This window comes from Ixodes scapularis, unplaced genomic scaffold (genome assembly GCF_016920785.2).
Source record: "Ixodes scapularis isolate PalLabHiFi unplaced genomic scaffold, ASM1692078v2 PGA_scaffold3__209_contigs__length_174095766, whole genome shotgun sequence".
Taxonomy (NCBI): domain Eukaryota; kingdom Metazoa; phylum Arthropoda; class Arachnida; order Ixodida; family Ixodidae; genus Ixodes; species Ixodes scapularis.
Genome location: NW_024609868.1, coordinates 89,819,871 through 89,845,192, shown reverse-complemented (window position 1 = coordinate 89,845,192; position 25,322 = coordinate 89,819,871). Strand labels below are relative to the sequence as shown.

Here is a 25,322-nt window from a genome sequence, read left to right as displayed (position 1 = left end):
TCGTGCTTTTTTCCGGCCTTCAAAGAACGCACATTCGCGGCGCGCCCGCACGCCGTGATTGGGGAAGCGATTTGTCACGCGGTATTTTTTTTGTATTTCACGGGCGTTTTTTTGAAGACTAGGAAAAAGGAGCATGCAAAGTGCACCGTGTTGAAAATGGTTTAATTGGGTGTTAATGCGCTCTACAACTTTCCATTTCACACCTCGGCTTTTAAACGAAGATTTCAAAAGTTAGCTTGTTACTCTTAATTAAATAAATAGGCGCACTAAAACAATTTCGTGCACTTTCGCAAGAGACTTTCTAACAGCTTACAGTTGGTTTCACTCCCGCAAAACGCTCCGTTTTTTTGTTTTTTTTTTAAGTTTGGTGCAAGTTATCTGGGACACTCCGCATATATGTACTGGTAGTGTACATTTAGTACACTAAAAGCATACATGAAGTGTACTAAACGTGCACTTATAGAATGCTAAAAGTACACTCGAGGTGCACTTATGGTATACTACATATGTACTTGGGGTGTACTAAAGGTATACTATTTTGTTTCATAAAAGTGTGAAACTAGTACGATTTCAGTACATACCCTAAGTTCACTATTAGTATACTTTCAGTATAGACCCTTTCAGGCAACATTTCATAGACTCCGCCATCTTGGCGTCACGTGACCCTGCCGCCATAGCCGCCCTTCAGTTTCTCGCCGTTCCTCCGCGTTGTGTGCTGCACCGGCCCCTACCGGAGCTTTGTTTTCGCGTTCTTTTACGTTCCGCGTTGAAATCGTGTGTTTTCTTTAGGTCTTTTTGATATTTCGGGCTTTCATTTAATCATTTGATATCTATATTTCAACATATCTCTTGTATTTTCTTATTTATGAAATAGAATCGGACAACGAACGGATCGACGATACACGATTATGGCTTCAGAGACCATGTAAGTTCATCCCATTCTAACGTTTTTCTCGCTAATAAAGGCAGTCAACACCATTGCGACATATGCAAATTTCAACTGACGCAGTAAGGCTATCCAGTCGTGCTTCTCGCTGCATGTGCGCGCTTGTTTCCGTAAAGCCGACCCGCATGTAAGCGATTTAGCGTGTGACGAGACGAGCAACGGCGACAACGACGAGAGTCAGCGACGAAGATTTCTCACTGTCGCCTGTTGCATCGCTCGGTTTTTTGGGTTTCTAGAAAACGTCGCTCACCGTCTTGGTCGCTTGCTCCCGTCGCTTCCATGCGGTTTGCCTCGTCGCGCGACTGCCCGAGCGACAGCGAAGGGGGTCACCGTCGCTCGTGTCGTTGCTCGCCGAATCGCTTGCACGCGGTTTATACTTAATATCGAGGCGCCAATGGTTCATTACTGTGTGCATGGAAATTAATTGAGTATAAGCTGCATGTAAGCGATTTGGCGAGCGACCAGATAAGCGACGGCGACCCGCTTTGCTGTCGCTCAGTCAGTCGCGCGACGAGGCAAACCGCATGGAAGTGACGGAGCAAGCGACCAAGACGAAGAGCGACGTTTTCTAAAAACCCAGAAAAACGAGCGATGCAACAGGCGACAGTATTTGTAAATAAAAAAAATTAAAAAAAAACCTCCGTCGCTTGTCTCGTCGCACGCTAAATCGCTGACATGCGGGTCGGCTTTGCGGAAACGAGCGCGTACATGCAGCGAGAAGCACGACTGCGATAGCCTTACTGCGTCAGTTGCAATTTGCATATGTCGCAATAGTGTTGACCGCCCTTTATTAGCAACAAAAACGTAAGAATGGGATGAACTTACATGGTCATTGAAGCCTCATAATCTTGTATCGTCGACCCATTCGCTGTCCGATTCCATTCCATAAATAAGAAAATACAAGAGCTATGTCGAAATATAAATATCAAATGATTAAATGAAAGTTCTAAATAGCGAAAAGACCCAAAGAAAGTGCAAGATTTCAACGCGGAACGTAAAAGAACACGTAAACTAAGCTCCGGTAGTGGCCTGTGCAGCACACAACGCGGAGCAACGGCGAGGAACTGAAGGTCGGCTATGGCGGCCCGGAAAGCGCGCGAAGGGCGCGCCGACTGGTGGCAGCTCGAGTAACTGACTCGCTGAAAGCGTCTATACTGATTTTGAACGACTTTTCGCTAAGGGCAGCTCAAAACACGCGCCATATTCTGTTACCTGACTTTATCCCCAGAACTCATTAGATACATTTCTTTTCATACGGACTGTGTTTTCAAAAACGCTGGAAACATCCTTCTACCCTTGTAGCTATTTAAACACCTACTGACAGATAAATCGCAAACACCACTCGCTCGATTCCTTTGCAGAAGAAAAAAAAACAAAGATAAACAAACAATCCCAAAGTGCAAGTGCAGTTTGTTTGTAGTTTCGTCACAAAGAGGATGAAAATTTTACTCCAAGGATGACTTTCACCGTTAGCATCCACCAAGTTCATTTTGTGTTTTTTTTTTCTTATCAGAGCGCTCGACGTGAGCGTTCACGTTCTCGCTTAGGAGAGAGGTATTCTTCCCCAAAAATTATGTCGCTTCTATGTTACAGCCTCGACGCTAGTACGCCTCAACGGGCGACGAGTCTCCCAGCTGTACAGGGTCATTCAAGGAGACGCCAGGCTCTTTAAATCGACCGCAAAATTCGGTTTCTTAACCTATCGCGCTACGACTTTGTGCAGCGAATTTGATCTTCAAATACCCTTTCAAAGACATTCTATTCCACCCCCCCCCCTCCCCCCAAAAAAATGGCATTTTTTATTTAGATTACAAGCGATAAAATTTAGGTAGTAGCACTTCGATGAAGAGGTACCGTGCAATCTAGTTGTTCATAGTAATGTCTATACTGTGTTGTTGCATATGTACTTGATATTTTTGTTCCTGACAGTAATGCTTATAGCTGTTTCAGGGCGAAACTGTTCACTGTCCTAATGTATTCAAACAATGTTTTGGTTTCTACCTTTTTTTTTTTCGGTGTCGCATTAAGAAGGCTTTTTTGGACGTTTTTGGACACTATCAGAAAATAAAGTATTATTTTTACTATGATTATCATAGGCTTAAATTTAACCCAGATTAAAAAAATACCATGACCAAATAAAGATTGCAGTTTGTACAGGGCGTCCAAGATACGGAGCGCTCTGCGGGAGTGGAACCAGCTGTATGTTGTTAGCAAGCGTCTTAAGAAAGCGCACGATTTTTACAGCGGAGCTGTTAAGGGCTAGGTTCCCCAGGATCGTGTCCGTGCATGTCGACACAAACCTACCTGGACAGCTACCGCCATCTATAAGCGATGGCGGCAAGCACACAACCAGTATGGTTTCCGCCGTCGCTCGTGGATGGCGGCAACCTTTGCAGCTATCATAGAAGAATTGATAGTTGGGCGCGTTGGTGGGAATCCATCGTAGGAAACAGCGCCAAAAACAGACGACAACGAAGAAGAAGCACACGCAACGAGCGCAGCGCTCGTCACGTTTGTTTCTTCGTCCTCGTCTGTTTTGCACGCTGCTTCCTACGCTCTTATCAGTTTCGGTTTGGGCTCACGATGGGTCGGCCGCGCGCCCTTTCGGGGAAAGGAGATAAGCAGCGCAAGGAGCGGCGACGTAGGCAGCAGCGCGAATGGGTCCGCAACCGCCGCTGTCGCGTCGACTTCCACTGCGTCCATCGCTTCCGATTCCCTTGCCAAATAGCACATTGCTCGCCTGGAAAGCTGCTACCGAGAACAGAACCAGCGGGCCAACGCCACGGACGACGATCGTGCCACGGAGGCCAAGCGCAAGCGCGAGGCCCGGCGACGACTGCACTCCACGCCGGCTGAACAGTTCCCGGGTGCGACAGCGAGGTTCCGGAGGGAGTTCGTGGAGAACCCGTTTGGCGTCACGTGCGCCGTGTGCGACCGACTCTGGTTCGTCGCAGACGTATCCACGATCGGCGGCGTGTCGGACGAGGAGCGGGAATCGGGCGCGTGCGCTTTGCGGCAGTGTATCGAGTACAGCGCTGGTCTTCCTTCTTCACGAAAGTGGAAAGGCTGAACGTTTTTTTTAGTGTGCCAGGTTATTTAATTAATTAAGACAAATTAGATAACATTTTAATTATTCGTTTACGGATTTGGAAACTTGTAGAGCGCATTAAGGAGCAGACAAATAAGGTGTTTCCTACATGATAGTTCTGCGCACCCTGCAGTTAGGAATCCGCGCAAATTCTAAATTCCAAAGCAGCCCGTGCGCAATATGCAATACAAAATTAAAACCACTCCACTCGACAGAAAAAAAGAGGGGGACATCCGTACGAGAGAATTGAGTAACGCGCACATATTTATTGACCACAAAGACAAGCGTAACAAAGATAACGGTTCTGCAGGCGTTTGAAGAAAGGTGTACTCCATTTCACGGTAAAGGCCAGCAAAGGAGAATTTACGCGAGCGAGCTCGACGCTTAAAATGGAACTGTAATGAACGCACGCTCGTGACGCGTCGTTCGGGACAACACATTCGTGTTTGTGGCGTCAGCTCGTTTGAACTTCTGGGAAACAGAAAATAGCTTTCCGGCGACGCAGCTGACGCTCAAGAAACGCTGGAAACAGACTCCCCGCAGTTGCGTTTTAACCGTCTCAACCTTCGCCACAAAGAAAAAAATGTTAAGAACTCCACACGATCCCAGCAACAATACGCCGCATTCGTTCCCCGCCACCTTGTCTGGCGTTATGGCAGCTGCCAACTCGTGCGTCTTGCCAAAGCCCCAGTCGCAGTCGTAATATTTCTGAAAACGTTCGAAGCTACTAATAGGTTTAGAAACACGTAATTCAAAGTAAAACTATTTCTTAATGGTACAAACATGACTAATGTAAATATTCGTAGGCAGCACTGCGCCAGAAGCGGGTGCTGTGAATCCAAACAGCTGAGGCGGCGCCATCTCGCAGGCGCCCTCCTGTGACGAAGCAGGTTACCACTCTAAAAAAAAAAAGGTGTACTAGTACACCCCTTGTCCCATATAATACACCCCAAAACTTCAATTCGACGTACAGCGCCCCTTAATCGAACAGGCGGCCCCAAAGTTTATGAGGGAGCTTGGTAGCCGTGTGGTACAACTTATTAAGATAGCTGATGTACGTATTATTGACTACAAAAAAAGAGTATCGGGGTTTTCTTGGCCGTACTGCAAAAGCTCTGTGTTTTCTTTCTTTGGTCTTCGATACGTACTTTAGCAATTTAATAAGTTATATCGCACCGTTATCAAGCCCCTCGTAAAATTTGGGGCCGTCTGTTCGACTCTAGGGCTCTGTACGTCGAAATGAAGTTTTGGGGTGTATTATATGAGACAAAAGGGTGTAAGGTGATACCCTTTTTTTTAGAGTGTAGGATGCGAGCAGACGACGCGCTATGTCAAAGCGCGGGTTGGCTATGTTAGTTCGCATCTATGCCGATTATAAACGCTTCAATTGTTAAAGAAACGTGTATGACGTTTTTATGAGTGATCCTTCTAATCAACAACAGCGCCTCGAAGTTGCTTTTTATATATACATGTAAAAAAAAGCTTTAAAATGTTCAAAAACAATGCTGGAGCTTCGCATTACACCTTAAGCGACGTGCGTCAGGCCTATCACACAGCCTCTCTGATTCTTGTTTTTTCGGATCTGTGGAGGCTGCTGTAGAAAAAGGTCTCGCATTCACCAGAGTAAATGACGTGCTGTCTTCAGCTCTGCACGCGTGCACAGTTGTGTTGCAAAGCGTCGCACACTTGTTTTAGCTACACTGACCGCCGTATTCAGATCGCGAGGACGGATCCGTCCTCGCGATTGGCCAGCGCCAGCCCTCGCGCCTTCCTCGAGGAAGTGGAGGGGCCCTTCAGTTTGAATGTAGTTTGAGTGAGGTTTCTGAATTCGGCGGTGAACTTGCCGATACCGACGCTTCTATTCAAGTGTGACTCGACAGTTGCTGCCGAGCAAATTCTCTTGAGAAACTGACACTTAGCTCCTCTAGCACTGAAAACGTGGCAAAAAAGTTTGTCAAAGCGCGACATCTGTTCTAAAAAAAAGAAAAAAAAGTAATTTTTATAATTTTTTTAATTGTCGAAGATGGCCCCGCAAATTCAGGCGATTGAATAATTTGTTCTATCCCATGTTTACTAAGAATTGTTTACAAATTTCAAATCGCTGGCTGAGAAACGTATCACGCATTATGTGAATTGGGTCCGCAAAATTAAACATACAAACGGTAGTAATTCATAGCAAGTGTATACCCACCTTCTTGGGACGCTGAAGCGTCGCCACTTGCCAGATTTAAGACTTCGATCGCGAGGGGGTCTTGCACGTTTTGGATCGACCGCGTGAATAAGCAAGGATTAAATTGAAACGACCCCGGAAGCCAGCCACCGCTTGTTCCTGCCAGTTATTTTGAGAAAATGTTCGTTTACTGGTTTACAAGATTAAAAAAAAAAAAATCAACTTGGCACTAATAAGATACCAGCACTCACAGAACACATTGGAACCAACAGGATAGACGAGGTCGCTTTCGCTGAAGTGTTTACTACACACGCGAGAGGTTCTCGAATTTCGCTTTCCTATTTTCAATTTGATGAGGTATTCCTTTCTCAGTTTTATGTTGTCGGAATAATAATATAATAATAAGATATACCCTATTCGTCCTGGTAAGTGATTTAGCGGGGTAAAGCGCTAGATATTCTATTTTCATTATCCAGCTTTTCCTTACTGGGGTAGAGAACAGCACACCACCACCCGAGCGGTTCGACATCTCAGCGCCAAAAGTTTTTAGCAAGGCCGCGCGTGTCACGGTTTTAAGCTTTCGTAAAATGTTCTACTGCTAATATCACTTCACCAAATAAACAGAACGCGTGAAACAGACTTTGCCGCGCGTTAACCAAACAGCACATAAGGCCAGCTGTTAGCAGTGGTATCCAAGATGTGCGCGGTCTGTCACATTCTGTCCTACCCATGACGTCACAGACGATGACGATAGCCAGAGAAGCGCCTCCTGTAGTTCGCGCACGCTGCCAATATAGGGCCACTCTTTACCATTATTGGCGGCTTGCGCGAACTACAAGGGGCGCTTCTCTGGCTATCATCATCATCGTTTGTGACGTCACGGGTAGGACAGACTGGGACAGAACGCGAAGTTCTTCGATCACGCGGCTCGTCAGCTCGCTTCCTGCGCTATTTGGGTAACGCGCGGCAAAGCCTATTTCACGCGTTGTATTTATTTGGTGAAGTGATATTCGTAGTAGGATATTTTACAAAACCTTGAAACCGTGCACGCATAGTCGTGCTAACAAACACTTTTGGCGCTGAGGTGTCGAAGCGCTCGGATGGTGGTGTGCTGTTTCCTACCCCAATGTAAAAAAAAAAAAAGCTGGATGATAAAAATAGAATATCCAGCGCTTTACCCCGTCACATTACCTGCCAGGACGAATGGTGTATTTATTATTATTAATTATTATTATTATTATTATTATTATTCGGACAAAATGAAACTGAGAAAGGATATTGTTTCATCAAATTTACAATAGGAAAGCGAAATTCGAGAACCTCTTGCTTGTAAGGTAAACACTTCAGTGAAAGCGACTCCGTATATCCTGCTGGTTGCAATGTGTTTTGTGACCGCTGGTCTCTTATTAGTTCCAAGTTGATTCCTTTTTGAATTTTGTAAACTATGACAACAAACATTTTCTCGAAATAACTGGCAGGAAGAAATGGTGGCTGGCTTCCGGAGTCGTTTCAGCTAAATCTCTCCGTATTCACCCGGTCGACGCGAAACGTGCGAGACGTCCTCGCGATCGAAGTCTTAAATTTAGTAAGTCGGTGACACTTCAGCGTCCCAAAAAAATCAGGTGTACACCTGCTATGAATTACTACTGTTCGTACGTTTCATTTTGCGGGCCCAAATACGTATAATGCGTGATGCGCTTCTCACCAAGCAATTTTAAATTTGTAATATATATATATTAGTTAAAATCTAATACAACAAATCAACCAATCGCATGAAATTGCCGGGCGATATCCGACAATTTAAAAATGGATGAACATTTCTGCTTATCTTTCGAGCAGAAGTCGCGATGTGACAAACTTCTTTGCCACGCATTCAATTCGGGAGGACCTAAGTGTCAATTGCTGACAAGCATTTGCTCGGCAGCAACTCTCGAGTAACACCGGGATCGAGGCGTCGGTATCCGTAAGTTAAAATTACCGTGCTGCGCTTTGGAACACAACTGTGCGCGCGTGCACGGCTGAGACAGTTATTCTGGTGAATGCAAAACCTTTTTCTACAGCAGCCCCCACAGATTCGACGAAACAAGAATCAGAGGCTTTGAATAGCCCTGACGCACGCCGAACAAGCTCTGTACTGTGAAACTGCAGGCTTGTTTTTAAACATTTTTAAAGATTTTGTTTTTGTTTTTTTTTTTTACTATAAAAGATAACTTTGAGGCGCTAGTATTCATTAGAAAGATCAGCCACAAAAACGTCATACACGTTTTTTTGATAAATAAACAATTTTAATAGGCATCGATGCGAACTAACACAGCCACTCCGTGCTTCGACATTGCGCGTCGGCTGCTCGCATTCTACCGGCTCCGTCACAGGAAGGCGCCCGTGAGGTGGCGCCACCAGAACACCTCGTTCTGTCCCGGCCGAAGATGACACTAGGCGGCGTTTCTGACGCTTAATTGCCTCCTGTCGGGTGGCTCCGGATTGCGAGAGGGGACAAAGCGTGCGGCGGCTTTGGTGCACCACGCGACGGCTCTCGTTTCGTCCGTGGGAAACAGCCACGTGGCCAGGGGCACAGGCAACCACGGGCAACACCTCCTTGATGACGAGGACGCGTCGAATCTTCTACGCTGTCCACCGGAGGCCAAAGCGGGACACAAATTGCACGCAAGTGCCGCGTCAGCGTTCGGCTGGGAGCCGCATTCGATAGAGAGTATTAGGGAACAGTTGTTGCACATCCGATACGGCACGATGGGCCATCCGGTACGAACTGCGCATGCGCGGGTCTTCTGCGGTCGCACATGGGCGGTTCCTACCGTATCGGATGTGCCAAAACGGTTCCCTAAAACTCTCTCATGAACGCATACACGACTTCCAGCCCAACCCTGACGTAGCAATCGCGAGTGCAATCTGTGCAAGTGCGAGCATCTCGAAATTATTATCATCTTTCGATTTCTCCTAAAAGTACGGGTCTCGCTTCGTTACATATATGTGCATTCTACTCGCTATATATTTTGTACCCTTACATATGCGGTTGTGCTTAGTAAATTAATTTACTATTAAAATAGTTTTGCTGGTCTTCGCAGTTAACGTCATTCAGACACCCTAGACGAAACAATCTAATCATTGTAAACAATCGCATAAAAGCACCAACCAAAACTAGTAACTTTCTTTAAAAAAAAAAGGGGGGGGGGGGAGGTATTTGTACATTTGCTTCTTTTCGCATTTAATACCGATTGTAAATGTAACGATAAATCAGTCATGAAGCTTACATTGTGATAAAATGGAACATTATGAATATGTAGTTCACTAACACTCACAGAAATAATCGTGAATGTATTTTAGTTTTTTGCAGTATGGGCTACATATAATTGCCGTATATAGTGACCTCGTAGTTAACGGAGAAAAATACGACAAAAGAAAACGGGTAAAAAGCCAGTGTTCATCAAAAATGTGCTATACCAGGAACCGAAATTATTACAAAAAAAATTTCCCCACTCTTTTCAATGTCCACAATATTATTGTTCAGAGAAGCCTTTTCTCTTTTCTCGTTTTTCACAAATACTTAGGCGCACCCAAACCAGTAATTAGGCGAATTATTTCTGAATTGAATTGGAATTTAGGAGCCAAAACTGCTCCCTTCAAAATGATGCTCGAATCCGAATACTAGAACATGCAAATACCTGCCTTGATGAGTTACTAACGAAATGTTGGAAGCTTCCACCATCTGAATATCTACTTTTTTTTACACCAATATCTCTGTGCACCGAAAAGACCATGCACCAAAATGCCCGTGCACCGACAAGCACCTGCACCTAAACGTCCATGCAGCGAAAAGTCAGCACCGAAACGTCCTACACCGAAATGACTCACCGGCCCCCTGGACAACCCCCCCCCCCTCCCCCCCCCCCCCCCCCCAATCATTAGAACTACAAAAACCCCAAAACAGCAATTCGTAGCTTTTTTTTTTTTTTTGTTTTGTTTTTTTGCTGTTCATTATTTTGCATAAATGTGCGCGTTTATACCTAAGAATGAACTTTAGAAAGGAGTTCACTGCTTCCATTAAATGCTACGGTAGCATAAAAAAGAACCGCGGGGTTGGGGGGAGGTCAGGCAAACACGAAAAACAAAACGGGAACAAGTGGTTAAAACTCCAAAACCGAGAGCATAAACACGGCAACCGTGAAAGAGAGCACTGAGAAACGTCATCCACTGCCACCGTTATCTGTGGCCCTTAGTTTTGTACGTACAATGTGTGCGTGTGTTTTGTGTGTGTGTGTGTGTGTTTTGTGTTTCACGTTTTTTTTTTTTTTTTTTTTTTTGTTTTTTTTCTTCTGACGATTATTCGTTGGAGAGGCGCATCCGAAACAAGGAGCCTCTTTATGTCGCTGGGGATGGAAGCAGTATGTCGGAAAAGAAACCCGATACGTTGTCGGCCCGTCCGCGCTATGCTGCGAGCGCGGAAATAGGCTGCGCCGACGGCAGCGAGCGCTTGCCTGCCCGGCCAAGCGCCGCAACCCCGGACTAGACAAGTCAACGCCCGACGCGGATTACGAGCTGCAACCGACACGAGAGCACAGCCTCTCGACACTCCGCTGGTGTGGGACCGCCACAAATCACGAGCTCTGGCAGCAGGGAATGTTCGAGGAGAGCCTACATCGATGCCACAAAAGCGCTAATAGAAAGTAAAAAAAAAGAAAAAGGGGTATTATACAGAAACGCCAGAAAATTGGGGCTATAAAGTTGCCTTGGAATTCGATATGCTGTACACAGAGTGACATCCCGCAGCTGATAGAGTGGGAGATGCTTTTCTTTTTCAGGGGGATAGGGGACATCATATGTGATTTTAAGGCAAACTAGCCAGCCTCCTTGCTTGCTTGCTTGCTTCCTCCTCCTCTCCTCTTCTCTTCTCTTTCTTTCCTTCCCTTTTCTCTCTGTCTCTCTCTCTCCACACACACACACACACAACCTCGGTTTCTTGCTAATTCTTTTTTTCTCGTCTTATTTGTGCTGAAGCGGCAAACCTTCAAAACACTTTTGCAGTGTAGCAGATATATGTATTCATGTGAAAATAGGGTTGATCCTTCCTGGCAGTTTATTTTTCGTTAAACTATAGTTCAAAGCCGGGCTAGACCAAGTTTAAAAGGTTTAAAAATCCTCTCGTTGCAGCTATATGAAATCTTAAACTTGAAACAAGTCACGACGCGATGAACGCGCACCGGTCTAGTATAAAAATTGCACCGCAAAACTGGGTCGTCACATGAACATTCACTAAGCATTTTTCCCCCTCAGCAGTCCGACATGGTGCGCGTGCATCATCCCACTTTGATGGAGGAAAGCGAGGCAAACGGGAGCGCGGTTGTCCTCTCCGTGAATGCCCTTCTCCGCAGTGCATTAGTGCCCGGTGAGAAGCGCACTCAACGGAGCGAACTGACCCCCTTCAACAGACTTCCAATAATAATAATTATTATTGCAAAAACTCGAACACTGTCGGTGCGCACCACGAGGATCGAAGGAAATCGTACTTGAATTCTAGAAAATTTACTCGGGGCTAACGTTACACCGACCAGCGCAGAAGAGCGGGAAATTAACTCTCGACAGAACGCTGCGATGGAGGCAGCAATAAACCTTCTCGTATCAGGCAAAATGTCGACTTGGAGAAGTACTGACGCTATGGTAGCATGAGCCGGTAGCCCACCTTTGACGATTATTGAGGGCGCATTATCATCACTGAAAAATATTACTGATTATGTTTATTTACAGGAATACACAAAAATAGTTATAAAGATTTTAGAATTAAAACCGAACGTTCATTTTAGACCAAGGTTCAGGTTGAAGTTCCTTCCGTTTACAAAGGTTATTACTCATAATAAAAACAAAAATGGTAGAAACGTCTGCCCCTCGGACAAATAAAGAAGACATTCATGTGAATCACAGTGCAACAATTCAGTTGAGATGAGGTGCCTTTCTCCAGCGCAACAGTAGTGCCACCGCTAGGTCGATCTCAAGTCCAATAAGAGTAGTGACTAGGGGTGTCGCGAACCGGCCGAGGTTCGAGTTCGACCAGGTTCGACTCTTTCGAACTTTTGGTGGAAAATTCGACGAACCTTGTATTGAGGTTCGACTCGTGTGCGCATGCGCGACAGGCTGGCCAGTTGGCTTCGGATTGGATGGTAATGGCTAAGGGATAAATTAAGGGCAGCGCTGATTGGTTATTTCACTTAATACACTACAAAAATCATTAAGTTATTAACCTCTTCAGTGATTATAATTAGTTTTTTTTTAAATGCAACTGTTTATAAAATGAAATAATTCTTTTTTTAAAAAAACATTCTCCAAACCTAGACATGCTTGTATTAAGGTCTGGCCACACTGTCCACAAAGTCGAACCGGTCGAATCTGGGGAAAAGTTCGAAGGTTCGTCGAACCGGTTCGACCCAGTCGAACCCCGAAAGTTCGACTTAAAAATCTGGTTCGACAAAAGTTCGCGACACCCCTAGTAGTGACCATATTTTCGAGCCAATGTAGCCAACCTAGTTGCTCCTCCATGTCAGCTGCTGCACCAAGCCCGTTGGTGCAAAGCAGTGAAGCTCGACACGCGCGCTGGTGTTAAAGGGGCCCTGCAATGACTTTTTGACTGGTTTTTAATTTGAACTGAACCTGAGCGTACTGAACGTAGTAACTTAATCAAAATTTTATTTTCTCAAATTTCGCTTTATTTTAAAAGTTATAGGCAAATTAGAATTACAAAAACAAGCAAAAAATAACCTCCTTCATGACGTCGTAGGTCCTGGCTTGAGTGGCCGTGAACTAGAGGAGGAGTAGTGAGCTCATCGAGCGCACACGGCTGCCGCACTCCGTGTCGACGGCTCGAGAGGGCGCCACTAAAGCACGTGTTGGATAGCCGGTATGAAGCGGGCGGCCAGGGCAGCTCGCATTGCATTTGCTGCGCGACTAAACACTAATTCGGCGTAACACTTCATTGGACACAAACGACAGCAAACACGGGGTAAATATCAGTTCAGAACGGGAGCCACTTCGCAGTGACGCACCGACAAATGGCCAAATCGCCAGCAGAGCCCGCGCCGAAGGCCTTCGGAACGCTCGGAACCGGTCGGATTCTCGACCGCAGCGCCGCCGCGTACATCCGGGACCTTTCTACGCTCCTCGTTCGTCGTAGTCTCATCCCACTAGTTCTTTCTAGTATGCGCCGTTTTTTCCGCCGCTTGGTGGCGGGTGTGCCGAAGGGTCATTTCTTGTTTCCGTACTTTCTAAACTGCATTTGTTTCTTTTCTGATCTAAAATAGTGAACAAAAACTACTTTCATACATAATTGAAACGGTTCGCGACGCTTATGTTTTGTATCTCGACTAAAAAAATGCTTTTAGCGGCTTTCACCAGTGGCACGCCAAGGACCAAAGACGTCACATTTTGCACGCTTTCGGTACCGCGGGTCGCCCTCGTCGGTGGAGGAGGTTTCCGCGTCGTCCGGTTAAAATATGACGCACTGATATTTAGTTACTCTCTCCGTGCCTGCTGGCTTGCCCGAACCCCAAGGGAGGTGGAAACCGCAAAAAAGGTAGACGCTTAATTATGATTGCAGGGCCCCTTTAAGCGGTGAAGATAGGCATGAACGGCGAAATGCAAGTGCTACAGTATGGAGGCATGTGGTTGACATGATAATCAAGTGGTCTTATCAAGAGGCCCTGCATCTGTTTTATCATGCAGCCACCATCAAACCATTTTGGGAATTTTCTTGCGACATTTTAACTCGCTGCTCGTGGCGTCGTGACACCGGTGGGCCGGGTCATTGTCTGAAAGTTTAGACAAGGAGCTGCCAGTGCACTCGACGAACGAGTTTTAGCTAGTGTGAGTGGGGACATTGTGAAATAAATGACTGTACCAACTTCCCTCCCGTCTTAAAACTTAGCGTCGACCAATACTACAATTCGGTTTTTGAACCCTCGGTTCAATAGTTGGGCTTAGTTTCATACCAAGCCAAACGGTTGCAGTTTCGTTTTCGGTTACTATTGTTGTGCGTGCGGTATCACCACACACTCCTAACTAAGGACCTTTTAAAGTATTTTTTGCTTTCTCCTCGCAGTGCAAGTGGGGCGCAAAAGATTTTTTTAAATAATGGTATTTTTGGCATGACATCTAGCAGCGTTGCGTCCATGGCAAAATTCAATGCATATAGTGCAGCACCTGCATCTTTGTGCAATGTTGCGGCGAATCCTCACGTTTTCGTGAGATGTATGAGAACACAGCAGGTTAAAAACTTTGGCACAGTTTGATGAAAATGGCACGGCAATTCCATTACTGTACCTTTCTCCCTTATTTTCCCCGACCATACCAGCCCGCCAAAAGCACTCCTAGAGGCAATCCAACTTCCCAAATCAAATTTGCTGACTCTTGCACTACGGAAGTGTAGGACCATCTCAGAAACTTACCAACTTTTCAATAGAAAATACAATCGTGCAATTGGTAGGGTGTCTCGTTTAAAAAACTTACGATATGCCCAAAATAAAATATTTTAATAAAATAAAATACTACTACGAATCTTGTTATGTTTCTACGTTTTTGCTAAATTTCTTTTGTAAATGGTGCAATAGTTTATAGAAATAAATCAATTTATAAGCAGGAGCCACAAATCCACTTTATAGGGGAAGGACGCCACCTTTGGTCGGTAAGTGACGTATTTTGCGCAACGCGTGGCATTCCTTGCATGAGCTCGCACACTGGGCTCTCTCGGTGTCTCGCGCTTCAGCTTCCTCAATTACTTTCCCCGTTTCAAGCACGTGGTTTCGAGAACGTGACACTCAGGGCGTCGCTCGCTTCGTCGGAATCTTCGACGCTCATCGCATCAGCGAAAAGAGCAATTGTTATTGAGAGGTGTTGGAAGATGGTCATTTTCACTACACCCCACCGGCGACAACGGCGACGAGATCGTCACTAACAAGCTCGTCGTAGTCCGCGCAATCTCGCATGTGCATGTCGGGTGGAAGGTCGAAGGGCAAGGGGGCAAAAGCAAGAGTAGCGTTGGAGTAGTTGAGTAGCGCGAGAGGGTCCGATCATGCCATGGCGAGGTGATCTTGGGTGAGCGTGGCGGAGCCCAGAATGAGAGAGCATTCAGCTACACGCCATGATCATGTAGTTTATGGGCACAGTAGTGTGACTAACTTGAGCAGTGCTGCCCAGTCGCCAGACAAAAATGGTGGTAGACATCTGTAAATCGACTACTGTCGAGAGCGGTTGTAATGAAGTGAAGTGATCACAATTTCCCATTTCCATTTGCACTTTTTCAAAGCATTTGTGCCTGTTTTTAGAAGAAAATCAAGCAGGTCTCACAGATATATCGAAGCAATATTTTGGGATAATTTAAAAATAATAAATTTCGAAAACCTTACGAAGTCTCAAACCGCCGCACATCGATGCCGCGGCTGAGCAGCCACCCATTACATGCCTTGCACGTGACGTCATATGGCACCGTACCAGCCGCCATTTCTCCGTACCAGGTTCCTGTACGGAGCCTTCTGCGGCATACATTTGGCACCATCGAATCTGCTCTTATCGGCAAGCCTTGACCAGAAAAACAAATTCGATGGTGTCAAATGTAGGCTGCAGAATTTACGGCACAGGAGAACGGTACGGAGCAATGGCGGCTGATGTGACGTCAATGCAAGCCTGGGCCGCAGAGAAAGTCGCGGGCGGCAGCCTCTGCATCTTCATCCGCTTCCCCCTCCTTATCTGAGACGCGGCATTACAGCATCGCACACGGAGAAGCCGTAGCGGCATGCTGATAGAGGCGTTCAGAGATCTGTGACAATATACTGGCGGAGATGACGGAGAGAGCCTAGATTTAAGAGACGGAGCAACTCTAACCACTGAAAGCATTTGCAATTTTTAAGGGCAGACGCCTCCTGGGCAAATTGGCACAAGTACGCCTGCGTTTCGTTGTCACATGGCCTTTGTGGTAAAGAAACTGGGCAGAGAGGCGGACACATTTGCAGAAGGTGAATGGTTTTCAGTTTTGACTCCTTGCATGCCGCAGCTCGTTTTGCAACGGTGCTTCTTTGTTTGCTTCATGTTCCGTGTCCGCGACGCTGGTCGGTGTGGTTGCTCTTGCGCGAAAGTCCAACTGTGCCCAAACACCAATTCAGCAAATCATCGCCACTCAACGATGGGGAGCCGCGGAGCCGCGGTGCCACCTCGACGAAGAAGACGAAGACGATCCCTTTCAAACAAAAGTGTGCCATCCTCAACGAAGTGCGCATAAATGTAAAGAATGCCGTCCACCACCAGCGTCCTCTGCGGCGGTGGCACTCAACACAGTACGTACGTAGCTCACAGGATCTTTTCTCGATCAAAGCTTCTCACATTTGGCGAGAAGCGGCTCCGATCTAGCGAAGTGCACATGCAGCGAAGCCTCGACCGCTTTCTGCAGGACTGGTAAACATGTGCCCGTGACAATCCGTGTTATCTTTTTAATGCGAAAGCATTAACTGTTCCATGGAGCAAGTTGACGTCATCAGCTTTGAAGTCGTGCTAAACGGCACCTTAAATCCTTTCTCCAAGTGAAGCCAGCTCCCAGCTATGAAACCACGCGAAAAGCTTAGCCAAATGGCACCTGGTTTCCCCGATCCCGAAGGCGCGGAGTAAAGCTGATGGATTTCGTCTTCGGTCCCAGTGGCTGGCACTTGTCACGCGCTGACGGACGCTGCGTGTCCGTCAGCACGCCGATAACATGAAATATCCAAGCTCAGAGCAGCAAGGAAAGGGCGCGCTCTGCCGTCGACAGAAATACGCTGCAGACGAAATAAGGAAGCGGAAGTATGATGTGCATGCTTTCGCATTCACAACTCATAAAATGCTTAGGTGTACCTCGAGCCTTTTTTTTTTTTTTTTGCACATTACTTTTACGAGTCCAGATATAATGAAGACGTAGATGTAGCGAAGAGAGTTCCAATTCCTGTTGACTTCGTTATAACCGGTCTTGACAGTATTGCAATTACTACTGCTCTAACGATTGTGACACTTGGTCTATATACCGAGTAGAATTGAGCATTCCCTTTCAAAGATAATCTACCCATTTAATTGTCGTGTCCTAACCCACTCAAGAAACATTTATTATGACACAACAATTACAGGTGGCTGAGTATTTTCGTTAGTATTTTTTCAGGCACGGAGATGTACACTGCGGGACACGGAGCTACGGTTGTTTTATGAGCATCCCAAACTAAACACATTTTCGGAATACCGAGGCTCTACCCATTCCCACATGCTATTTATTGTTTCTAAATTCAAAATAGCAACTGAGAAAACTGCAATTGAAGGTGATGTTAATACCAACATTCAAATTTTCCCTCACTCTCTAGCAGGGTGATGTCACGTGTTGCACAACTTGCAAGTTGAGCAGGCAGCCTAGAGAAACAGTATTTTGTGTGATTTTTGTTCTGTTTTGTTATCACAAGCTTGACCAGCAACAAACTTCTCGTAATCGGTCAGGAACAAGCTATACTGCCCCCACATTGCCCCATATTAAACATGTCCGACTATAATAATAATCTTTATTTTTGTGCACCCAAAAATGACCACACTGGTCTTCTCATTGGTGCACCAACACAAATAAACAAAATCAGCAAGCAAATGCGTAGGCTCTAAACACGCTTACTAAAAAGATAAAACATCTAACAGGAACATAATGCGAAGGGTCTAGAATAATATTATTCAGATTGTGACAGTACATAAAAATTGATTCAGATATATCAAGGTGAAATGGAGTAAAGGTACTATTATATAATGACTAAATTCATGAGTGAAGTGAGGTAGTACATGGCAAGCGAACATCAAAACAGACAAGGTGTCTGGTTACTCGGAATGAAATATGAAAGTTCACTTTCGCAAGGAGTTGCGCCGAATCAGCCACACCATTTGCAACCTTTTGCAGAAAAATTAAATCTCGAACAGTCCTTTTTTTAGATAGTAGTAAACGTGAAAACATTTTTATTATATATTCATACCTATAATAAAAGTGCCGCTCAAAGTATCTATCACGAACATTCCAGACAACTCTTTTCTGAACAGTTTCTATGCTCATAGCAAGTATCTTAGATATTGAGTTCCATACGAGTTCCACACATAGTGTACTGGTAGATTACAGGGCAGAGTTGGGACCCGAGCTGCTCGCGTGACGCGCATTGTGTAGATCGCGAAAGGTTTCGACAATGTGGCATCGCTAGGTGGTAGGGTCGTGCGCACAGAACGCGATAGGCGCACATTCTGAACGGTTGCGAACGTCCGATGCAATATTTGTGGAGGGGTGTGGCGACTTCCAACTATCATGAAGACTGTAATGCTGCGATTGTTGCCTACACGCACAGCCTCAGCCATGCCGGTCTTCACGCCTCCTTGTATTCTAGCACACTGCGATCCAACATTACGTTTTCGACATTGCCAGTAAAGCCTCTCGGACAAAATTCGAAACTTCAGTAACTTTGCGAAAAAGATATTTAAGACTAGAAATTTGGGTTACTAGTTTATAAGTGTCTATTAGTGCGTCGAACCAATTTTGAGCCAACTCAGTGACTACCAAAATTTTACCGGGTGGAAATGCACACAACGGCACAGAGAAAGCAGACTTGTCAAAGAGAAGAGTGACAGTCATGACGGTGACATTGCGACACGGTCACACCCCCAAGAGTGCTGAAGGTCTCATAACAAACGACCTAAGATTCGTCTCACACCGGAATGGCTGCTTTTGGAGAGCTCGCCAGATTGGTGCATTTAGAGCGAAAAAATACCGGAATCCATTTTAAATTTAGGCCCCCTTGGGCCCAAAATTTCAGTCATAACAAATAATCAGTTATAACCTATGGTTATAACTGATTACATATATTTATTTCTAAATGCGTCATGCAGGTTTTTATTATCCCTTCAGTATCCCTTCGACAAAGTTGAGATACATTAAAGGTGGCATATGCAATTAAATTCGAGGAAGGTCGTACTTCGACTTTTGCAGCTGAATTTACGAGCCACGTGACGAAGCAGAAACCAGTTCGCGTTTCCAGAGGTGTTTGACGTACCTTTCTCCAGGCTGAGAGAGTCGATGGCCCGGTAACCCGCGTTGATGAGTCCAAACTTGGAGCCAGCCTCGACGAGTGCGCGGTACACGGGGACGCAAGACGACGATGGAATGTGCAGCTCCCAGCCCAGCTCTCCAACGAACGTCAGCCGCAGTGCCCTAACCTTTGAAGACGAGCAGACGAGACTTGCTTCAGACCAATCAGTAGACATTAAAACCCATTCCTCGCCATTCATCAATGAGTATGGTGACAAGAAATGAGTCGGGTGCAGCGTTACCTTATGGCCTGCAAATTGGATGACTTTGTGCGTGGAGAAGGGAAAGGCGGTGTCGGACAAATCAGCATCTGTTAACGACTGCAGCAGCTCGCGACTGAAACAAAATAAATAGAGAGGAGAGAGAGAGAAAAACAGAATTATATATCAGGTAGGTCATCGAAAAAGCAGGATAATCACGATGATAACAGATTAACATCTTGCAAACAGTATTAAACGAGTCATTGACCAAATATAAAAAGGAGAAATGGAAAACACACAAAAGGCTTCATTTGTGGCATAAACTTTTTTTAACCCAAAGTTGGGTTAAAGGCCGGCCCGCAAGCAGAGAGAAGGAACCCGACCCTCACTTTCCTTCTTGCCACTGTGAAAGGAGGAAATTGCCTCTCGTTTCCTTCTCGCCATTTTCCGATTTGTTTTTTTTTTTGTTTTTTTTGCCAGCTGCCTGTTTTTCTTTTTTTTTTTTTTTTTTCTTTTACAAGTATGGGGTGGAGGAAATGAAAGCTTCAAGGATTTGAAAAGATTATCCAGAAGCCAGCCGGCAGACCTGCGACAAGGAGCTGAACCAACCGAGTAGCTGTTTTGAGCAAGCTTGGCACTTGCTCTTCCCAACGAGTTGCATTGGCTTTTTTTTAGCATTAGTTTGGAAGACGATTCTTTACTGTTGTGAGAGCACAAATGCCTTGTTCTGCTCAAAGAAGTAGTCATTGGGGGTATCAATTTTAATATAAATATCTGATTTGGAATCTTTCGACAAAGGGAAGTACGAGCAGCGTTTTTTGTATATCAGGGATGGCGCTCCATAGACCAGTGGTTCTGAATCATCATGGTTCGTAAACCCGCAGAGGTGACGGAGGGCCCCATCCATAGTGGGTCTAGCACTTTTCGGTGTAGAGCGTTTTGCTGTAGGGCATTTCGGTAGGACGTTTTGGTGCACAGATATTTCAGTGTACGGACTTTTTGCTGCAAAGATTTTTCGGTGCGCGGATACTTTGGTGCACGGACATTTTCTGCATGGACATTCGACGCTATGGTTTGCTCGCCGGTATCTCTTTTCCAACGTACGCAGACACGCTTCACATCGTGTTTGTGCGTTGAGTTGATAGAGATAGTCTCCTCTATAAGGTTTTGACTTTATTATTGGTCCTGCGTGTAGGAAACGACCCAAACAGCAAGACGTTTGAAGTTGTTTGTGTATTCAGAACAATTTTGAATATCTTCAAATGCGCCTCCTCCACGTAATCGCATAGCTCGATTGTTAAAAATAAAGTGTGATGACCACGCACGACAAAAAAACAACAAAAAAAACAAACAATGTAATTATCACTTGTAACTCATTAGAGAATAAAGTAGGCGTGTGCGGGTACAAAATAAGTGTAATTAAATCAAATGTCGATTTGAATCAAGTAAACAAGCCGAATTTGGTGAATGCTAAATCTATCTTATTTGGTAACAAATGGTTGCTCATTCTCGTACGAAAAAAACAAAAACAACAGTGACCACAGATCATACACAAAGTATGATCTGTGGTCAACGGCTATTTCCATGCCGTAATGATGTCGCCGGTCGCAAAGAACTGCCTTACAATCGTGCTTATACATGGCGATTTTTTTAACGACTAGACATTTTTCTAAAAAAGACGTCAGAGTTACGCAATAGCGGTTTGTACCTTTTTTGTAGTCATCAAAAACACCAAATCATTCATTTTTAAAGAGATGTAGTGGACGTGAAGTGGCTCACGGCGTCCTAAAAAGCCTAATTAGGACGCGAATCGTGTTACCGCAATCTTTTCGGCCACCGCACTCCTCGCCCCTTCTACAGTGGCGTTCCCACAGCGATGCGCATGATTTGTCACTTTGGCTTCATGGCGTTAGGCTGCGCCACGGGGAGATGGAGCCCACATAAAATCAGAAGTATATTTTCGCGCCCAAATTAGGAGGACACCGTATAATAGTGTACGCGCGTTGCATCTTTTTAAGAATGGACGGTTTGGTGGCTTGCGATTATGGCCAGCAACTTTCTAAATACAAGATGCCGTTTTCTTTTCTAATTAAAAGGTTAATTAGCGAATTTCAGGCAATCGGTTGGTTTTAGTTGCGTTCGTTATTGAACCTAATCCTCGCCTAGTCTTATAGCTCACCTACACAAACCGCAATTTTCACTTGACTATTTGGTGGCTTTCGATTACGCCCAACAACTTTGTAAATCAACTATCCCGTTTTCTTTTATAATCAAAAAGTTCATTAACAAATGTTAGGTAATCAGTCGGTTTTTGTTGCGTTCTTTCTTGAACCCAATCTTCGCGTGGCCGTATAGCTCACACCCACAAAACGTTAATTTCCACGTTTTTTCTAATATCTAGTAGGTGAAAAAAACAAAAACAAAAACAATAAACGTTGTATATAAAACAGAGGGCAGTTCTTTTCTGATATAAATAAAGCGTGGGGCACGCGTCTTGCATGTATCTCCTTTTTTTTTTTTTCCGGCCTATGAAAACAAATTCCGGGACATTCGAAATTGAGTTTATGATGGGGCGGGCGCTTTATTACGGGGGTCATGTTTCATAAGCTTTATTACTAGTCAGAAAGAAGCCACGCGAGCCGTATCACGTTGCAAACAGCTAATCGGGTGTTTCTCAAGCAGCTCTAGAACTTTCCAATTGACATTTTGGTTCTTAATACATCTAAAAAAGTTTGGTACTTAGTCCTAAGCATTTAATTTATTAGGCATAATTAAAATACTGCAACTCTCGCAAGACGTCTGCCCAAAACATAAAGTTGGTTTCATTGGCGCAAAGTGACTGCGTCTTTCATTTTTATGCTTGGTCTTTAAAGATTCGTGAAAAACATTCGCGACCTTATCTGTCAAGCCGCGTATGCGGACAGCGCGGCCTCCTCGGCAAGTTGTCCCCTCATCGAAGACGATAATGAATAAAAGGTACGATCAAAATCTTAATGCCTGAAGAAAGCGCAAGTTTAAAATAATTATAAGGGTGTCAGTTGATTTCATTTCTACTATATTCAAATTTCAACACTCGTCGCGGGCAGCATAAAAGGAAGCACTGCACTCTTGGCGCAAACCAGTGCCCAGTCAACGGTCCTACACTCAAACACGCATCACCACCCGACCTGTTTAAAAAATAAATAATTTCCAGTACTTTTGGTAGAAAAGGCGAATTTTCTACTGAGCGTTATATTTTGTGTACCCAAAAGTCCTGTAGCAGAGATCGGTAGTTCATAGCTTCAAGAAGACGAAGAACGACGGATGCATTATTTCCCGCGGAAGTACTGTTTTGACGTTGAATTCCACATAAAATTGTATTTGCACAAATTGGTGGCACGATACCGAACTTGCTTCATTATTTTTGTTTTAAAAACAACATAACCAGGCATAATCTACAGATATTGCAGAATTAATTTTAATTGGCGTACAGCACGAAAGACAAGTTTGGACATAAAGAACACAATACAGCTCTGCATTTCTACTGCATTTCTTTCCGTACTTGTGGACAGTTAGTCAGCTTGACTATATTCAAAAACTGCCAAATCGTTTAAGCCTACCCCTTTTTATAGTTTGTTTTGTAGACAATTGTGGCGAATCCCGGCTGGGTTCGGGTAAAGATCTCGAACGTGTTCAAGGACACATTTCGGCATGATTTCCCGCTTGGTGACGACGTTGAGCTGACCGCTGTTCCGCTTCTTTTCTAAGTAGGCAGGGAACGCCAGACGCCTAAATTAGCCAAGCATCCCCAAAACTTGCGGTAGCACACCTTCCGAACTCCTGGGTTTTTTTGGAGATGGCCTTCGCCCACCCTGACAAAGCCCCAAACAATTATGTAAGGGCTGCAGAGGCTATCTGGGCATTCCATTTCTTCATCAGCGAACAAATGTGAACAGAAGAGAATGAAAACTTCGTAATACCTGCTGTCTTTTAATAAATGGCATAATATGCTACTATTGCTAGTTGCACTATTTTACGCGAAGAAAATTGTGATTTTTCGGTTCAATCTCCGTGTTTCCCGTTCTATTTGCTGATACGCAAGATATTTGTCGCGTGTCAAGTTTTCAGTTACATTTGTTGACAGAAACTAAATGCATGTTTCGCCACGAAGAAATTTGTTTCAAAGGGGATTAGAATACATAGATTAAATATACCATAAACCGTTTCAGTTTTTATGGAAGTTTGTTTTTACTCTTCTTAGTAGCTTCAACGAGGCGGCCGTCACTCTAGAAAACACCTGTAGTACGAACCTATATATTATGCCCCAGAAATGGTCAGACTGTGTCCCTCTGACTGCAATATCTTGGACTTGTAATTACTCATGGTTATTAGTTTGTGCAAAAAAAAAAAAAACACACAATAGTGATAAAATCACTCTTCAGTGTACCGTTGTTAGAATGACAAATTTTCAACTCTCTGGGTAGAGCTCAAAGTTCGGATAAAAATACCCATCGTTTTTCCTTCTGCTGTGATGTTCAAGTTCCGTTCACTCGAGATAAATATGCGGTGTTCTAGCGTGTGTGGCTGCATGCGGAGGTATCTATATGTAAAAGAACTTGTTGTAGGGCTAGTTGGTGTTGACTATCTGAGTGTTTTTTAAAACTGCAGAAAAACAGCAAAAAAAAAAAAAAAAGAAGAAGAAAAGCGAGCCAGCCCGAACCCTTCCGAGCTCATATCCAGCCTGCCTAACTAATCCCTGGTGTTTGGGATTGAAGCAGAGAACCTTGAAGGGTTACAGAGATTTTGTCGGGGGGCCGTTAAGCCCATTAGCACTCGTGCGAGAAGGCCGTAAAAAGCGAGGAGGAAAATGGAGAGGAAAGGGGAGGAGGAAAAAAGAAAAGAGGGGGAATTTTCTGCCACGCTGAAGAAAATTTTGAGCGCCCGCCTTTAACATTAATATTGGTATGAAGTGATCAGCTCCAAGATATTTACAGAGTGAATGAATTCAGAAGCACAGATAGATTGCCTTATGTTGAAAGCTGTGCTGGAATTAACAATTATCATATTGTTCAATTTCATATCAAGATTCAGCCTAGAAAGCAATCCTGGTTAACATCAAACGAATGAAATTTTCAAGAAGACAGGATAGACAAACAAATGATGTGTAGTCAGCCTTGAATCCAAGATTTGAGTACTGTGTTTTTCCCGAATCAAATCTTGTCTATGGCTTGATTTGGATATAGACTTGGTAAAGGGCAACTCCGCTCAATTCCGAAAAATTTAGGCTTCCATATGATTCACATTCACAAAGCACTACTAAACAACTGTACGTCTTCAGATTCGCGAAATGTGGAATATTATTTGTGTAATCTTAATTTAAACATCAGCAGATACCGAAACTTCGGTTGCGTCAGGCAACATTGGTCTCGGGTCGTCAGAGTCATGGCACGTCACGTCGAACCACGTGGTCTTGTGACGTTCAGGAGAAAGCAAAAAACCGAGCAAGGTCTTTTTTTTTTTTTTTTTTTATTGGACGCGGGCAGGTCGCTTCGCATGGCGTGGACGGTGATGGCCCGGGGGCAAGGGGGAAGGGGAGAAGACGAAAGAGGAGAAAAGGAGCGGAGAAACAGACCGATAAGCGCGCAGGGCAGCGCAAGCTAGCGCATCCGTGTTACGGTGATCACGTGAACGCCCGGTCAGCCAACACCGGGAGGAGAAACTCATGACGTCATCGTTCAATTTCGCTTTGAGAAGTAAAAACAAACAAAACGTGAGAATGACGTATGCATGCCTCTGACGTAGTGGCTCAACTTTGGCCGCTCCAT

General features: G+C 44.8%; 1 protein-coding gene across 1 annotated transcript in view; it reads right to left on the bottom strand.

Moving 5' to 3' along the window:
- LOC8034007 (sarcosine dehydrogenase, mitochondrial) overlaps positions 1 to 25,322 on the bottom strand; it is a 112,915-nt gene that overhangs the window by 32,514 nt on the left and 55,079 nt on the right. Inside the window, exons 16-17 of the mRNA XM_040223012.2 lie at positions 19,561 to 19,654; positions 19,284 to 19,446 (exon numbers count right to left, since the gene is read on the bottom strand). Coding sequence (XP_040078946.1) covers positions 19,284 to 19,446; positions 19,561 to 19,654 — 257 coding nt within the window. The remainder of the gene's footprint in view (positions 1 to 19,283; positions 19,447 to 19,560; positions 19,655 to 25,322) is intronic.